This window comes from Xylaria bambusicola, assembly GCF_022495145.1.
Source record: "Xylaria bambusicola strain CBS 139988 unplaced genomic scaffold F5B22scaffold_13, whole genome shotgun sequence".
Classification (NCBI taxonomy): domain Eukaryota; kingdom Fungi; phylum Ascomycota; class Sordariomycetes; order Xylariales; family Xylariaceae; genus Xylaria; species Xylaria bambusicola.
The window spans coordinates 779,980-797,821 of record NW_025953566.1 but is presented as its reverse complement, the minus strand read 5'-3'; the positions used below and the strand labels follow the sequence as shown (position 1 = coordinate 797,821).

At 50.7% G+C, this 17,842-nt stretch overlaps 4 protein-coding genes across 4 annotated transcripts; 2 read left to right on the top strand and 2 right to left on the bottom strand.

Moving 5' to 3' along the window:
- Positions 1 to 3,387: 3,387 nt before the first annotated feature.
- Positions 3,388 to 7,228, top strand: F5B22DRAFT_635412 (uncharacterized protein; the record flags this gene model as incomplete). The annotated part of the gene is made up of 2 exons (XM_047977133.1): positions 3,388 to 3,620; positions 3,763 to 7,228. 2 exons carry the CDS (start codon positions 3,388 to 3,390, stop codon positions 7,226 to 7,228), a joined length of 3,699 nt encoding a protein of 1,232 aa, XP_047832463.1.
- Positions 7,229 to 8,183: 955 nt separating this feature from the next.
- F5B22DRAFT_82580 (signal recognition particle, SRP19 subunit) lies at positions 8,184 to 9,958 on the top strand. Its single transcript, XM_047980599.1, has one exon. The coding sequence runs from the start codon at positions 8,855 to 8,857 to the stop codon at positions 9,755 to 9,757; it is 903 nt and encodes a 300-aa protein (XP_047832462.1). The 5' UTR covers positions 8,184 to 8,854; the 3' UTR covers positions 9,758 to 9,958.
- F5B22DRAFT_82584 (dynactin) lies at positions 9,959 to 14,395 on the bottom strand. The gene is made up of 2 exons (XM_047980600.1): positions 13,829 to 14,395; positions 9,959 to 13,768 (listed from the first exon to the last, which is right to left on the bottom strand). The coding sequence occupies exons 1-2, from the start codon at positions 14,231 to 14,233 to the stop codon at positions 10,160 to 10,162; spliced, it is 4,014 nt and encodes a 1,337-aa protein (XP_047832461.1). The 5' UTR covers positions 14,234 to 14,395; the 3' UTR covers positions 9,959 to 10,159.
- A 737-nt stretch (positions 14,396 to 15,132) lies between these two features.
- Positions 15,133 to 17,804, bottom strand: F5B22DRAFT_645121 (uncharacterized protein; the record flags this gene model as incomplete). The annotated part of the gene is made up of 2 exons (XM_047978534.1): positions 15,133 to 17,048; positions 17,525 to 17,804. The coding sequence occupies 2 exons, from the start codon at positions 17,802 to 17,804 to the stop codon at positions 15,133 to 15,135; spliced, it is 2,196 nt and encodes a 731-aa protein (XP_047832460.1).
- Positions 17,805 to 17,842: the final 38 nt, after the last annotated feature.

Sequence of the window (17,842 nt, the reverse complement as noted above, 5' to 3'; positions counted from 1 at the left end):
GACAGAAGATTCATGGAACTTGCCACTTCCACTTCCACCTCTATCCTCTATTGGCCCCCAGTTACACTGAGCAGCAGCGTATGTAATACATGCATCTAACCACGAGTGTGTCATCTACATATGCGACTAGTTGCGCGGTATAAACTGTATAGTTCGCCACGCCTGCTAGCAAGTCTCTCTCAAACGTGCATATTCCATGTAGTCAATGCCAATTAGGTTTGCGTATAGTCGTGCGAGCAATTCGCACTCGACGTTATAGGCGGGCAGTGTGACGGACGGACCTTGGCAGAAGAGCGGTCAATCACCGAGCGGCTAGAGTTTGCGAAGCTCAGGCGTCGGAATAGGGTCCGTCGGGTCTACATGGCGAAATGATACCTACATGTGCTACATCATCATGTCTTTCTTCTACCGCACGGTGCAACACGTGGCGGTTGGTACATGTACAGGAGAGAGAGAGAGAGAGAGAGAGAGAGAGAGAGAGAGAGAGAGAGAGAGAGAGAGAGAGAGAGAGAGAGAGAGAGAGAGAGCCATCTTCAAATTTGAGATAGACAAGTCACGATGCTTCAGCCTGCTTGCTGCGTTGCTCACTCATCTAGTCAGTACTTACATATGTATATATTTGCCATAAGGTGCTACATATCCATATGTATCAATCCTAGAATTTACATGATAGGTACCTGCCTCCGTGTACCGGTATATGATATGGCGACTCGACTCCATCGTATTCCTGTGTGACGTGGTCGTCTGCACATATTTAGCCTTACTCATCAGGTACCAGCTGTGTATCTGACTCTACTGCATACTAAACACGTACTATGCGATATTGACAGTCCTAACGGTCGTTCGATCGTTGAAACTATACTACACACTGGCTGTAGAATGGCATCTCTTTGCACCTCATGCGATTCGCTTCTGTGTACTACTAAGTATGTAATTTTGCTCACATGTGTAGATGTCAGTGCTCAAAATATAATAGAGAAATACCGGATTGCCTCTCTTGGATATGTAAGTGGGGCAGGCCGTTCTTCATACCTATCTACCTACCTACCTACCTGTGTACGGAGTAGTAGGTATTGTCAATCCAAGTTTTGCTTCAAAGTGTCCTATGCAACTAACTATATTGCTGCTAGCTTTTGTAAATGTACTAGGTATGACCCCAGGTGTCGTTGACTATGTAACTAGATAGATACTTGATGTTAACCAACCAGCTCGCAGTAATTACCTGTTGAGCCATTACTCAATAGGACTAGGTATGTTTAGAAGTCTGCCTTTCAAAACACAGTGATGACATGTAGACCGACTGCTCATTCTCCTATCGCCTTTCGTGTTATATGTTTCACTTTTGGACGCTTGCTGTGCAGACACGGAGGGCAGTACTAGGAATGAAGCTTTATAGGGAAATCTACCTGTCTGAGACACGGCATCTAGAACTTCTCTGCTTCTAGAACAATTTGAAGTGTTTTATATATGAGACTGGGTTAGAGTGTTAGAGTTAACGTCCAATGCCAAATATACATGTACCCAGAACAAGCACGAGTAATGGATAGCTTCTGCAGGTGTCATGAGTTGTACACGTAGTGAGTGGCTCTAGGTATGTAATGTACCAAAGCCGCTTGAGCATGCTCTCAGTATCGAGATCTGTAACTCCACTACGAAGTAATACGTACGTACTAGAGGCATGGACACATAGATATCATGAGCGCTTATTCGCCCTGTCGGTATCTCAATCTTCGAATACCGCGCGCCTCTAATGTCTTACTATGTAGTTTCTATGGGTACAACAACATGACATACCTGTCAATTTGACATTTGACCCATAGGTATCTATAGGATCAACGTCAAGCAAAGCCAAGTCTCTGAAGACGATAGAGAGACTTACGTCTTGGTAGTGGCATGCTATCGAGGGTCGATAGTCTGCACCCCATGATATGTACGGTTAGTTAGGTTAGGTGCTGTACTTTCTAGATTAAGATAACAGCCCACACTGTGCTCGCTCGAGTAGCGCTGGCCTAAGTGGTGGTAGCAGAGTGGTAGATACTTTAGCTCGGGTAGATAGATAGTGGAATACAGTAATTCTGTGGAGGTGCACTGTGCCTAGGTAGGTATCATTCATACCTTGCTTCCACAAATCCTCATTGGCTCCCAAGCCCAAAACAGGCTTCTTAGGGCTTCGCAGGGCTGGGCGCATGGAACTGTAGCAGTATGTATATACAGTACACCTGGCAAAAGCAGCGGATCAGAGTCGCTTGGTGAACGTGGAACGTGACAGGCACTTATCCACGTAGTCCAATTGTATTGTTGAAGAAAGCAAGAGAGGTAAAAGAAAGGTAAAAGAAAGGTAGGTACATGTTGATAGGTGGATGGTGCATTCGCTGGCTGGGATCCGACTTCGTCGCACGGCTTACTCAATCGCCAAGGTACCAGAGTGGACCCTGCCTGCTGCTGCACGGACACTGCATGCTTGTGATGTGGGTGGTGGGAACGAGTACTTACAAGGGTGCATCTATGTACCTAGGTACTCTAGAGGGTGCGCTAACGCCAACACGCCTCTGCACGCCTGTGCATGTACCTACTACTGTACAGTTATCTCTCAAGTACATACCGTACATGGTAGGTCTGGTAGGCAAAGAAAGCTGCACTAGCAGGGTATCTCAGGTAGGCTAGTCCTGTCTGATCCTAGGTACCTAGGTAGGCTCTCTCTTGCCTGCTCCACTAGGTACCAGCCCACCAGCCCACCAACCCACCATCGCTACACCACAGAAGTATAGGTAGTACCTAGGTGGGTAAGTACCTGGTGTAGTGTACACCACTACAGCCCACCTTGGCCCAGGACAGGCCCGGCCCAGACAGCCAGACAGACAGACAGAGAGAGCCAGAGACACACACAGAAATGACGGCCCCATGTCCCAGACGCCCAAGACACGCACCCAAGACACCTAAAAGACCCGAACTCACTCCAAACCTTGCAAGCTCTTGCACCACCGCCGCCGACAAACCCTCTTTTGCCCGTCCTGTCCGAGTTATCATCTCGCCGGTTCCTCGTCGTCGGCTCTTCCTCCCATCAATCAGCCAGCCAGCCAGTCAATTTTGCCTCCTGTTCCACCGCCCCTTGACCCTGCCTGACGGACGACCCCTCCCACACTGCCAACTTGGTTTTTGTGTGAATATACTCTGCTTCTGCCTCTGCCTCGTCTTCCTCCTTCAATTCTTCCGACATATACTAGCTGGGAACTGTGTTTGGGTTCTGGCCATGGCTTGCTAACAAAACCCCCTTCTCTCCTCCATGTCTGTCCTCGAGCCTTCGTGATTGCGACGAGATGGTTCGACTGCGTCTCAGAATGACCGCCACCACAATCCCACCACGAATCCAACCTCGTCCGTGTCGCTATGGATCCTCATCAAGCACAGCGTCCTCACCTCTCCATGACCAATAACACCCCTCACCTCCCCGCCATCCCGTCGCGGACGGCCAACAGCACCCCGGTGTCGTCCCCGGGGCTCTTCAGCCCGACGAACATCCGCTCCAATGTATTCCCCCATTTTGCCTCGGATACCTCTACGCCATCTGCTTCTATGAATAGCCCTTATTTGCACCCCTTGCAAAGCCACAAAGTGAGAGAGTAAGCAATACACATCCTTTGTTATGCCGGAATGGCATCAAGATAATGCTAGGCTAGCAGTTCGCTGTCTTTGTCCAGCCCTTTTTTGGTGGATTCGAGAAGTGGTTTGAGGTTTGCTAACATCATGCGTCGACGGTAATAGAACGCACAAGGCGCTTGTAGACCTCGACTTGATGACAGGGCGGAAGTTGATCAATCAATATCAGGTCTTAGAAGAGCTCGGTCGTGGTGTACATGGTAAAGTAAAGCTGGCAAAGAATTTGGAGAACGGCGAAAATGTTGCTATTAAGATTATTCCGCGATTCTCGAAAAAGAGACGTTTAGGAAAAGTTACCGCATCTCCACAAGACAAAACCAAGCGAGAGATTGCCATTCTCAAGAAAATCCGCCACCCAAATGTTGTTGGGCTGCTCGAAATTATCGACGACCCTGAGCTGAAGAAGATTTACGTCGTCTTGGAACATGTTGAGCTTGGAGAGATTGTCTGGCGCAAGAAAGGCGTCCCGTTTATCTGTTTATGGGAGAGGAGAATGGTAGAAAAGGGGATGAACGGCGAACTGACGACGACCGATGAAGAGGAAAGCGAACGATATTACCAGCTTCTCGAGAAACGACATGCAATCAATGAACTGAAGAGGGCCAAGATGCAAGAGTCACAAAGAGGAGCTGGGGACTACTGGAGCATAGAGTATGGTGCTGCCAATGATGATGATTACGGTGAGGCTCAAGCATTTTCACTCGGCAGAGATGGGGACCTCACTGCCTTGCCGTCCACTGCAGTTCCATCTGCGTCACACCCTGGGTCTAGAGACGCATCCATAACTCGCTGTTCGAGCCGATCAGCCGTATCTGGCACACGCTCCAACACTCCCTTGCCCTCTGAATGCGACGTTTCGTCGATTGACATCAACGATGAAAGCGAGCAAGAGACACCTGGCCCTTTGCGATCGAAACCTGGATCTTTGGTTGCTTTGGAAGGGACAATGTATGGTGCTTATGTCGAAGAGCAGGTGTTCCGTGACAGGTCCCCAAGTATGGCTGATTCCATCATCTCCCACATGTCGTCAATTGACTTTGGCCCGCTACCTCGTGACTCGTTTTCGGACGATTTCTCTTATGTTCCATGCTTTACCATGGACGAAGCCCGTGCAACCTTTCGGGACACGGTCTTGGGTCTCGAGTATCTTCATTACGAGGGCGTGGTCCATCGCGACATCAAACCCGCAAATCTGTTATGGACCAAGGATCATAGAGTGAAGATATCGGATTTTGGGGTATCATATTTTGGCCGACCCATTCGCGAAGGCGAGCCTGATGAACTGGTTTCCGAATCGGAGGCGAGAGATTTTGATGACGACCTAGAGCTCGCCAAAACTGTTGGCACACCTGCTTTCTTTGCTCCGGAGCTGTGCTATACGGAAGTCGATCACGAACAACCCAAGATATCGGAACAAATAGACGTATGGTCCCTAGGTGTAACCCTCTACTGTCTGATATTCGCCCGAATACCATTCATGGCTGAGGATGAGTTTCAAATGTTTAAGAAGATAGCTAAGGAAGAGGTATATATCCCGCGTCGGCGCCTTCGCCCAGTTGATCCTCATCATTCACCATTATCGACGTCCTTCCACAACAGGGTAAACAATGGACCATATCGGGATGACAACAGTTTATCCTACGAAGAAATCGACGATGACTTACACGACCTCATGCGTAAAATGCTTATCAAAAACCCCGAAAAACGCATCAGGTTGAGAGACGTCAAACGCCATCCTTGGGTGGTTGCCGATATTAACATGCCTCCGATTCAGTGGATTGATGAAACTGATCCTTCACGTCGGTTCTCCGGTCGCAAGATCGAAGTAGACGAAAAAGAGATAACACGGGCGGTTGTGCCTCTTACTTTGATGGAAAGGGCACGCTCAGTTGTCAAGAAAGCTGTGAACAAGGTGATGATGCACGGTGGCCGGACAGAGAAACAAGAGAATCACGGCCCTTCTCGGAGAAGGGCAGCAAGCAGCGTCGCAAGCTCGAACGGTGAAATGCCTTCAAGTACGAGCCCGTTCCCCTTCTTCCCAGAATTCCGCCGAAAAAGCATACGGCCTGACGACTATTTTACGACACCCAGAGAAAGTGAACACCCTCTGTCTCAAAGCGTAAGTGCCACCCCACACGAGTCTCCGATCAGAGAGCTTCTTGATTCTCCACGACAACACCCGACACCTCCCGGTGCAGAGCTAAATTCTACAACCAACGACTACGGGAGTATATTTGACATGTTACCTGGTTTAGGGGCTCCGCTCTCCTCATCTACGTCCCTCTCGTCAGGCCGAAGCCTGATTGCTCCTCAACGCCATGCGCGAGTGAGATCGGTTAGCAATGCCCAGATCGCGTTGGCGCATGCCAAGGAAAAAGAAGAGCAAATGGCGTCTGGAATTCCCGTTGCTGCCGATGGTAAAGCCGCAGATAATTCGATTGCCTCCTTGAGAAAAGCACGTGATGTTCGAATCAACGACGATCCTGCCCGATCAAAGTCAGTCGACCGGGGATTATTCGGAAGCGAAGATAAACGAGCAGAGCCCATGGTTGCGCTTAGCACTGCAGTTGCTCCTGGCAATATAGAATTGCCTCCACGCCCGTTGTCCGTTGATCCTAGCTGTGCCGCGAATAGGTTCTCGCTCATGTCTCCAATTTTGTCGCCTTCGGCTTCCCGTACCTACCAGCATGGCCAGTTCAACTCCGACTCAAACATCCATGGAAAGCACCCTATTGTTCCCGAACCTGACCGGCGACCGTTGACAGCCCACCATGTCATGCAAATGGAAGGGAAGACGCCCCCTCCGAGGGCATACAACTCGTCCACCCCAGAGACTTTTGCTCGAGCCCAGCAACGCATGATCCGACAACAGATCCGTGAGTCCGAGGAACAAGTGAAGCATGACGACACGTCATCGCATAATGGCAATGTCACGTCATCAGTGCCACCATGCCCTCCGTCGCCAGATGATGAGATCGCAAGGGAAGACAGGCCATTTTCATCCAGGGTTAACACTGCAGGTACCTTGGCCACTTCCAACTCCACGTCTTCTGGGGCTTTCTGTACTCCGATGACTAGTCCAATAAGTATTGAAAACCTGCCCCAGCAGAGTTTCCGGTCAGATCCCTCACTTCCCGCACTACTCAGCGGTGCCAGTTCTGTTTCAGCAGATGCTGAAGGTGATTTTCTACTGAAGCCTGGTTCCTTCGACCGACCGTCTCTTATAGACACTACAGACTCCTTAACCCCACCTGCATTGGGGAAAGAGCCTATCGAGGGGTTCCCCCTGAGGGTAGATGATCAGTACCCAACATTGTTTCCAGGGCCACGTCATCAGATGAAAGCCTCTACTTTACCGTCTTCCGATAATGTAGATGACAACGAGGATAACGAGAGCGACAGCGATGACGGCCTTACAATGGCCAAGACCAGAAGACGAGTTTTGCCCAAGGAGTACGTCAACTCTCCCATTCTTGAAAGGATGGCAAATCCGAGAAGACGCGACACGCAAACTAGCGTGACGAGCATCGGCAGCACAGAAACGGCCAAGAAAGTGACTGCAGAGCCGTGAATGATTTCATAGACGACGCCGGCCAATTATGGTCAGATCTCACCCCCTCAATCATCACATTTCACCTAACCTTGAGACTATACTACCGAAAATGGACCACTCGACCTAGTCCATGTCGGTTCGTTTGATTTGATCTTGGGTCATATTATATTCATCTATCAGAATCCCCTTCATTGTTACGGATGAACGTGATCTCGACATCGACAGCTCCATACACCGAAACATTTGGGAGGCAATAATCATAACAATTGTCGTACATAGAGGATATAGAGCATGGAAGTTGTTTATATGAGACGCAAAAAAGTCATGACTACACGCTGCAGGGAAGACGACGTCGCTCACATAATGAGAGCATTGCTCTCCTGTGGGTTGATATGGAGGCAGGATTGAGGCCAAAGTCCTGATAGTCACCGACCCCACCCCGCTCTACCTCACGACGCATATATGACACACTCAATATCAAGTCTTGTCGACTCTCGTCCCACAACTCTCCGAGCTGGATCTCGCGCGTTTTTCGAGTCTCAGCCATTTGTAATGAGAACATATCATTTGGTTGGTCATGATCTTTTGGCGATGTAGGTAACTTGCATGCAAAGAGCTGGTTGCATTGGGGCTGGAAGGAGGCGGCACTTGTCGAATTCAAATTCATGTATGCGTGGCAATTTGCACTGATAGAACATAATTTGGGGAGCGTGCATCTTATTGGAGTTCTCGAATTGATTTCTTTCAATCACATCGCCATCCTGAATTGTTTCCTGTGACTGTGACTTGCAAACGTTACCTTCCATATACCATGGTAATCATATTCTACCGTTTTGATTCCTTTCACAGCGCCGGAAGTGCAAAAATGTGTCAGCTATCTATCTCATCTTGGTTTTGGTTGCACCTGAATATTGGACAATGGTTAAAGAACAAGGAGACAAATAGGCGATGGGTAGGTACCATAGACCAGTGAATAATACGTAGGTTCTCATTCATACAAGCTTAAGTGAGAGATAAAAGCTACTGCTTAACGGCTGAAAAACGTCTCGAGGCTTTTTAGAGATTGCGTCTGTGCATACCTTAGGGACTGAAGTCTTCTGGCAAGGTAAAACTAGTCACCGACTTATTCTGTAATCCCCCCTTTTGATTCTACAATATATGGCAAAATAAACTTTACTCGAGCCGCCCAAGAAGGAACCAAGACCATTAATGCATCAAAGGGCCGGGGGTTAAATGCGCTACAGAATTAACTGACAACGGAGGGCACGAAGCTGCTTGGCCGGAACGCCACCGGCGGTCGGGATGTGTAGTGGGTCGATATGGGAGGTAATTATGGGAGGCAGTAACGGACGACCGGCGATTAGATTATGAGAAGGCAGGCCCCACCACCGAGCTACCCCACGATCTAAATTTACGGCCACGAAACGCTACCACTACCTGCCTACCAACTTCATCATCCTCCTCCTCCACACTCCCTCCACACTCGTGATAACAACATTCACTACCACCTCTCTTCCCTCCAGCACTGAATCGACATATCTACAAGGCATCGATCGAGGCACAGAAAAGGACGAGTTAAAGGAGCAAGTTTCAGTTTTTGAGGGAGGAAGCAAAGCAAAGCAATCAATCAATCAATCAATCACCATGTCGCACGCGAGGATAGAAGAAGTATCCGACAGCGACGACGACGTCTCTGATCCCAGCGAGGGCGATATCGACGACTTCAAGGACTCGGACATTCTGCGCGCCGTCCCATCCAGACCAGCGCCATCCTCCTCCTCATCATCTCAACCCCAGACCCGAAATCCTCCTCAACAGCAGCACACCTCCCAACAAGCCCCTCAACCCGGGCTGCAACCCAACGACATCAAAGACTACCAGATGCTGTACCCCGTGTACTTCGACGCGACGCGCACGCGTGCCGAAGGCCGGCGCGTACCAGCCAACCTGGCCGTGAAGAACCCCCTGGCCCGCGAAATCGCCAACGCCTGCGCGGCGCTGCGTCTATCGCCCGTCTTCGAGGCGCACCGCACGCACCCGAAGGACTGGGCGAACCCAGGCCGCGTGCGCGTCGCGCTGAAGGAGGCGCGCGCGCGCAACCACCCCGTGAAGAACAAGCACCACTTATACGTCGTGGTGGCCAAGTATCTGCAAGAGCACCCGACGACGGACGACTCGCCCGCTCTGCGGCAGGGGATGCGGGGACTAGGGCTGGGCAGCCTGGGGGGTGCGGGAGATGTCTATGCTGACGGCAAGCCGTGGCCGCGGTCCGCGGTGCCCAAGGGGTGGAAGATGGGGGAGCTGCTCCCTGCTTACTCGGCTGCCATGACGGGCGGTGGAGTCAGCGAGAATGCCTTCAAGGATATGATGCGTGAGATGCAGGGCGGAGGAGGACCCGGCGGAATGCCTGGTATGCCGGGCATGCCTGGCATGAATGCTGATATGATGAGCATGCTGCAGAACATGGGGATGGGCGGCGGCGGCGGCGGACCTGCTATTGGTGGAAGTGAGGGCGGCGGGAAGAAAGGAAAGAAGGGTAAGCGGTGAACGAAACTGTACGATTTCTGACTCGATGTTACCAAACTATGGCTTGACCCAGACGAAAGTCATTCTACGATGAGCACATCGCTTGCTTAAGGCTAGCTCTCTGATGATCGTATATGACGCACATTAGCTTGTCAATGAATTACAGCATGTCACAAAGAACAACTCAAAAATCCCTCTCAATCAGAGTAAACGATGAAGCAATACAGCCAGTCAACTGGCTTCAAAGATTCCATTTTCATATGCTGTCTGGTAATACAAAAGAAGGGGGTATCTAATGTTACTTGAACGTTTCTGTAGAACGAGACCGACTAAAACGATGCTTGGACCCTCCAAGACTTAGTTCTACAAGTATCCAGCTGAGTTAGTTCTACAGCCTTGATCATCAATCTTATTCTTCATTCACTAAGCAACAAGTCGTCCCTGTAGGCCCTCCCACTCTCGGGATCCTACTATTTGTACATCGTTACCACTGCTGGGAATCATTTTCCCATTCATATCGGGCAAGCGGATTTGCAACCTCGCCGCGGCTTTCCTCATCTTCGTATGGTCTAGGTCCTGCTTGCGTCCCTGTTGTTGTCCCATGACCATGCGCGTCTTCTGCCTGACGGAGGCTTCCCAGCTCTTCCAGGCTGCAAAGTCTTCTGCCAATCTGGCAGCGTGGTATTGTGGTGTCACCTTAGCAGGTTTCCATGCCATCTTGTCCTTTGGAAGAGCATTCAAGTCATATATCTTTGCAGAGGTGGCCATATGCAGGAGCTCGGTTAGCACGTCTTTGCCCTCCGCAGCGACCAGGCCCTTTCTTTGTTCAGCAATAGGGTTGGGTTTCTTCAGTGGCTCAGCAAGCCAATCGTACTTCGGCTGCTCGGTTAAGCGAGCCCGGCGGTTATCTTCCCTCAGATAGCGTACAGCAGCTTGCAAGTTTGTAATATCGTTCTTGAGAGCATCCATCTCACGAGCAGTAGCGACTGCACGTTCTTGGCCGGCTCTAGCTCCGGTTGAGTCAGATGCATCGCCATAGATTCTGCTATCGCCAGCAATCTTCTTCCACTTGTCACGATCGGCTTCGAGGGTCTTGGCCTCGCGGTCTTGTTGTTCAATGTCCTTCTTGAGACGATCAACCTGGCCTTGGGCATCCATGATCTGTGCCTCAAGATCTGACATACGGGAGGCCTTGGCATTGGCATCACGCATGCGGGCTTCCAGAGTTTCGATACGTAAAGTGGCAGTACTAAGGTTCTCATCACGTAAAGCAATCTCACGGCGAGCTTGGTTGTAATGGTCCTTGAGTTGACGAAGTTCTTCTTCTGCATCAACAGGTATAGTCTTAAGAGCCTTGAGCTCTTGGGCTCGGAGAATCCAGGGTGCAGGACTCCGTTCGAACTCTTGGGTCTGTGATAAATCGGCACAGACAGCAGCAAGATCAGTGACCTGACTGGTAAGGGTTCGGAGCTTAGAAAGATAGGTCGAGAATAGATCAGACTCTGCAGACGAGAAAGAGGTCATGACAGTATTTCGTACAGTGTCCTGTACTTCTGAATGCTTGAACGGTTCTTCACGGCCCTCTACAGTGAGTAATTTATGCAAGTCAAGGCCAATTAGCCGTGACATTTCGCCTAATTCTCGACTAGCAGCTTCACACTGCTCAAAGGCCTCTGCAGTCTCAGGTGTAAGCGCGAGTGATCTCGCTCTCAGGTCCTCAAGCGACCGGACTGCCTTCGAAACGATAACCTTCGCGCTACGTGTCTGGCTAATGACTGCATCTGCACGCTTAGCAAAATGCTCTGAGTGTTCATCGTCATCGCCGTTAGCTACTACCAGTCTCTGGACCATTTCCTTCGTGACACCGAAGGCTGTGGACGCTGACTCCAAGTGGCTTTGCATTAGCATTGTCTTCATCTGTACCTCATCTGCGAAGCTTTCGAGTCCCTCAGAGATATGAACTTCCCCGAGATGGGTCATGAGAGCAAGAGAACGTTGGAGCTCATCAGCACACTGTTTCTCCCTCAGTTCATCTCTCTTGAGGCCTTCAATCCAATTATTTAGAGCCCTCTCGACAGGCTCAAGCTCGTATAAAGCAGCCTGATACTTAGCAAAGCCCTCCAACGAGCAGTGACTGATGTTGTTAACGAAACGATCGCACATCGCAGCTACCCATGTAAGCTTGTCTAGTACATCGCAGCCCGCAAACACATCGTCTTCATGCCCTGGATGTGGCTGGCCGACTCGTTCTTTGATAAAACCATGCAACAGATTCGCTTTGAAGGATAACCTCGTAAATCGTAACAATGCAAGAACGGAGTCTCGGTCAGTGTTGAAGGTTTCTGGCAGAAATAGCTTGACAATATCAAGGTGCTGCTGCGCTTCTTGAGCCCCCATTCGCTGCATCTCAAGATCAATAGTCTTGATCTGGGTTTTGGCGGCTGATATCTGAAGTTTCTGATTAAGATCCATCATGAGCCGGGCATTGCTATTGAGCTGCTCTGATTCGGCTTCGTTAACAGCGCGAGAGGCACGCAAATCTTCGAGGTCTGACTGTAGATTTGTAACAAGCTCTCGGAACCGCGACAGTGTGTATTCCAGGTCTCCGATGTTGTCATCCTTTTCAACTGCCCGTCGAGCTTGCTCGGTAATGATGTTGTCTTTGAAGTCAAGTTCTTCCTGCATCTCTCTTTCATTCTGGACGTGGTTTACTTCGAGCTCATCGTTGATCTCCTTCAAAGCCTCGAGATCTTCGATTACGGCTTTCAGTTCCTGCATCTGCTCATATTGTTGGAGCTTCTCATAACTCAGCTGCTCGATCATCTGTTCGGCTCCTAGATTATCGTCGAGTTGTTGTCGCAGGTCCTCGGCTCGCAATTCCGACTCTAGAAGCTTTTCCTTGGCAATTTGATACTGCTCCTTAATAGCCTCAAATTCTTCCAGGTCCTTTTCTAAAGACTTAATTTGCGCCCTATTCTCCTCATCCTGCTCCTGGGTAAGATCCCGAAGCCGGATTAGGGCCTCGCGCAATCGCTCGTTATTCCGCTCCATCTGCAGCCACCCTGTGCTCGCTCTCTCTTCCGGCGACATACCATTTGAGAATTCGGTATTTTCTTCCCGTAGAATCTCAACCTCTAGTTCTAACTCCTCTGCTTTTTGCTTCAGAGCCTCCAGCTCAACCTTAAGGACCTCAGCGGTTTCCTCTGCCATTTCGCGGTCCAAGGTTGCTAGCTCCATGATGGAGTCATGCTCAGCTTGCAGCTCTTCGACTTGGCCAAGCCGGTCTTCCGCCTCCTTCAGCTGTTTTCGTAGTGCAACATTATCTTGTACCGTTGATTGAAATTTGCCCTCAATCTTTTTGTTAATGGCTTCGAATTTGTCGCGCTGTTCTTGAATTCGTTCCATTTCCTTAAGTCTATCGCGATCCTCTGCTCTTTTGCGCTCAAGGACCTTGAGCTTTGTCTTGAGATCCTCATTCTCTCTACTTAACGCATTACTAGCTCCCGTTCGCGTTGTCGAGTTAGCTGTCCCTGGCGTTCGAGAGGTGGTCGCACTTCCTGGTGGTTTCGATGATAATGCAGAGGTACCACCGGATGTGAGCTTCTCTAGAGCTTTCGTGCGGGACCGCACCGGGCTATTAGTTTGTTCTCCGTCACTCTTAAAGGGTGAACTGACTCCTGACCTATCACCAGTTTCATTACCTGAAGCAGATCCGCCAGATAAGACTCTCCCAGAAACAGGACGCGTAAGTCGCTGGTTTACCCCTATTGACGCTCTTCCGGCCGCAGGTCTTGTAACACCACTAACTGATCTTGGAGCAGTTGTGGAGGATGTAGATGCAGTGGTAGAAGTTCGTCGCTTCGCCCCAGCCGGTGGAAGTGCAGGCGGTCCCATGGATGTTCTTACTCCAATCGAGGGGCGGGGTTTCACACCAACACCTGAGGGTCGAGCATTCGATGGGGTGCCGGTTCGGGAGGTAGCTGTACTCGACGGGGCCGTAACTAGTTGTTTTGTAGGAGATTTCGTCGGAGACTATCTCGCACATATTAGCCCTATTAGTTTTTTCATAGTATGAGTATGGTTCTGACACACCCTAGCTATACTAGATGGGCGAGATGCCCGTGGCACCGGGCTCGGACTGGGGGCATTCAAGCTCATTCTTTTCCCAAGAGATGGGTCTGTAACAGACGGTGGCCGATTTGTAGCGCCCGGCGCGATACTTGCTCGAGAACCTCGACGGATAGGGGCGGCTGCTTTCGAGGCAGTGGGAGCCGCCTGCAGTATGGTGACTGCAGCAGGCCTCACAAACATGCCCCTCCCAGGCGGGCAGTCGAAGTATCGCTCGCCCTGGACAGCGCCATCGTTTTTCCCCGAGTCGTCTTCGAGCTCGACTCCGACCCATTCACCCACGGCGAACTGGGTCTGGCCAACGAAGCGGACGATCGCATTGCGGCCGTCGCTGAGCTGAATGTATTGGCCAACTGCTATCTCGGACATGTCGTTCTACCATTAGGGCTAGCTATGCTGGTTAGTATTAGTACATGGCGAGCCGCTCGACGGCTGTTCAAAGCTGCTGGGTAGACAGAACCCGGGCCGGTGGTGCTTTGCTTCCAGGTTGACGGATGTTTAAGCTTGGACCTCGGGAGCTGCTTTGTTCTTGAAACGCGTCTTCTGCTTATTCGATTACGCGACTTGCATAAATCGGTGTCGCTATAAACATGCACAGTGAAAAGACTCTGGCACTGTATGTCTAATACTGTACCTAACACCACTGCAAGGGAGTCGCCAAGACAGATCTGAAATCCATTTCAATAATTCATTCGCATTTCCGATCTTGAAAATATGTCTCATCTATAGAAGCTAGCATAGGATCAATGTAACATGCGAGATCCTGCAGAATTCTTTTCATGTGAATCACATTGCGTTCCGTAAGTTTCAGAGGCGTGAACACTTTAACAGTAAGTATTCGATCTTGGCCCCTACCCAGCCCTTCTTCAATTAACCAAGCCCAAGTAAAGCGAAGCAAGACGAGACGAGACGAAGTAGTATTAGAATCATCGAAGGAAGAGCACAACATAGTATTTAGCTACATACGGGTGTATATTTTATGTAACATTCCTACAAGTCCGGCATAATGCCAACAGAAACATAGATACAAAAGACCGAAAGTTGAGACAGGTAAGTGATGGGGAAAAGGGGTAGGCAATCAACGACTTCTCTCCCTAGCCAATGCCCCCTTTCCTCGCCTTCCCTCATGAGTGAATTCATTTCATTCCACAACAGTTTTACAATCATATCTCCTTCAAAGCTCGATCTAATCCTCTTCTCTTTTGAATCGAATTCATACATGCCACGCCACAATCCATAGAGCAACAGCAAAGGGAGGCGGGGAAGAATCACATCTTCCCCAAGCCAGTCGTGAAACTCCCACCACGAACCCACTCAGCAATCTCGAACCCCAGCCGTCGCTCGAGCTTTTCATCGACGCGTCCCGCGTCAGGCACGCGGAGGACCATGACGCCGGGGCACGCAATCTCAACACTCCCGGCCCCGTTTCCGCTACCAGGGCCGTCGTCAGCAGGCCTCTTAACGTAGACGGTGAGGTCGGCACCCACGACGCCGCGCCACATTGTCGCCACCCATTGCCAGTGGTCGTCGGGGCGGTACGCATCGTTGACGTGTAGCGCACTGGCGTACCGGTCTGAAAACGTCAGGCTGTAGCCATCTGAGATGATGGCGACTGGTAGCCTGTGGGACGGCGAGGAGGCATGATTGGAAGGGGACGCTATTGACGAAGCACCATTGCCATCACTGCTTCCGCTAGCGTGTTGATCAGGCGGGAAGCTTGTGATGTACCGTATGAGATCCTCGGAGGTCTTGTGCCACTTCAGTATGCGCGCGACATAGTTCGCGATGGGGCTGATCAGCGACGAGGATTTCTTCTGCAATGCCGCGGTGTTTCCTCCATGTACACCTCCCTCTTTATTATTGTTATTGTTGGCCTCGGAGCTGCCACTGCTGCTAGCATGTGGTTCCGGGCTCGAGTGCGCGATGGTGGTGCTCGTGTCTTCAGACCAGACCCTCACAGCAAACTCGGCCGATACTGATAGTGCCCTTTCGATCACCGCCGCCACATCCTTCAGCATCTGCGTCGGCGCACCCTCCACAGCGATGATCGGTCCCCGCGTATCGAAGTGGGGACCCCCTTGGCCAGGTGGTCGCAGGGGAGGGCTAATGGAACGCAGTACGTCAAGCTTAAAGAGGAATGTCCATTTCTGCGGCACTGAGGACGCTGATGGTGGAGGGGCCTGTGGCTGTTGCTGCTGTCGTACGGAGCCACTTGCCTGGTTGGCTATAGTTAAGCCAGTACTAGAAGTTTGCTGTGGGTGCGCGGGCACCATTGTCTGTCTTGTGCTTGGTTCTGTGCTCGCCACTGGAGATTCATTTACCTGCGCCTGTAGAGGTGGAAGTCTGAGTGACTCGTCAAACCCACTGTTTGGGTGATTGGGAGTTGACACCGCTTGGTAAGACATGGATGGTCGTGGCGGTGGTGGAGGCTGCATGTGAGTGTTCGCCGTGTGGCCTGCGTAGTGTCCTGGACGATGTTGTAGAGGAGCCCGCGGAAGATGTCCTGGGCCGTAGCCGGTTGCTGACACCGGCGGTCCTCCCATTGCTGGATGCTGCTGATATCGAGGGTCAACGGGCGCATAACCCATATGTGGAGATGCAGGCACATAGACTGGAGGACCGTTGTATCGCCGCCGTTTCGTATCAGGCGGCATTCCAGGATGAGGTGCAGCTATGGGCGACATTGCAGAATAATCCTCCTCGATATCTCTGAGTTGTGGTTGTGTATATCGGCGGGCATGAGGGTCTACTTGCATACTGCCACCTGAAATGGATCCGTGCCTCTGATAGTCATGCCTCTGATGATCCACGTTCGTATAATGTTGCATATTCGTTGGGCGTTTCGACGATGGAGGAGACGCGACTCTGAAGGGGGTTGTAGGTGTTCTAGGGGTGGCAATATAACGGCCACCGCACTTGGGACAGCGTCCGGGGGCGTCTCCGCTCGAAGATGTTGGTCTTCCGCTACTATTCTTGCCTCCTCGTCGGGGCTGATAACGGTACCCGGGATACTGACGCTGATGACGGATCTTTTCCTCGTCTGCAAGTTGCTTCCACTCGTTCTTCACACTCTCGGGTTGCTCACGCCACTTTTCGCCAATAAGCTTAGATATTTCTGGATTGGCAAGGCCCGGATGCTGGGCAGCGAAGTGACCTTGCCAGGCTTGTCGATAAAGAATGAATGCTGCAAGAGACACGCACAAAGGTCAGTTCTGTCCTTGTATCGATCTGTTGTGCTTTGTTGTACTTTGTTAGGGGGGTTCCCTTCTTTGTCTGCCTTCTGTTTGACGGCTTGTGTGTGTAAATGGAGGGCTTGGACATTCGAAATCATTCGTTACAAATAAGGCAGAAAGAAATGAAAACAATAAGCCAGGGTCTAGCCCCTTTCATGTAACACGCCGCCCATAAGACACAAAACGGAGTTTCTCAGACAAAGAGTCATGTCATCCGAGTTGTCATCTTAGGGATTAGGAACTAAGCCCCCCCGGGGGTGAAAGTATATGGAATATGAAAGGGACAACAGATGGATAATCGAGAGGCTGGAAAATGAGAAAGTGGTCGACAAACAATGATAGTGCAAGGACAGGTCTCGGGGAGACGGGAAAGCAAGAGGGTAATAGGGACAACGCAAGTTGACGAGAGAAACTCTGAGATACATACCATTCCGTGGTCTAGGTACCTTCGGTGCCTTAGCACACAGACAAATCAATTCTCGCGGTCCGTCGCTTCGTGCCGTTGTCGGGGTGTATAGACTTAGTTTTGCGATACTCGGCTGGTTTGCCTCGTCAATGTCGATTGATTTCGCCCGCTTCTTATTCTTAGGTTCGCCGAACTCGTCGTGCTGGTGCGTGTAAGATGAAGAAGAGCCCGACGTCGGTGGAAGCAGCGGCTTTCCCACTGCCATATGACTGTCATTCTCTCCGCGGTCACTTGGGGCCATTGCTGGTTGGCTATGGGGCCTCCTCGGTAATGATGTAT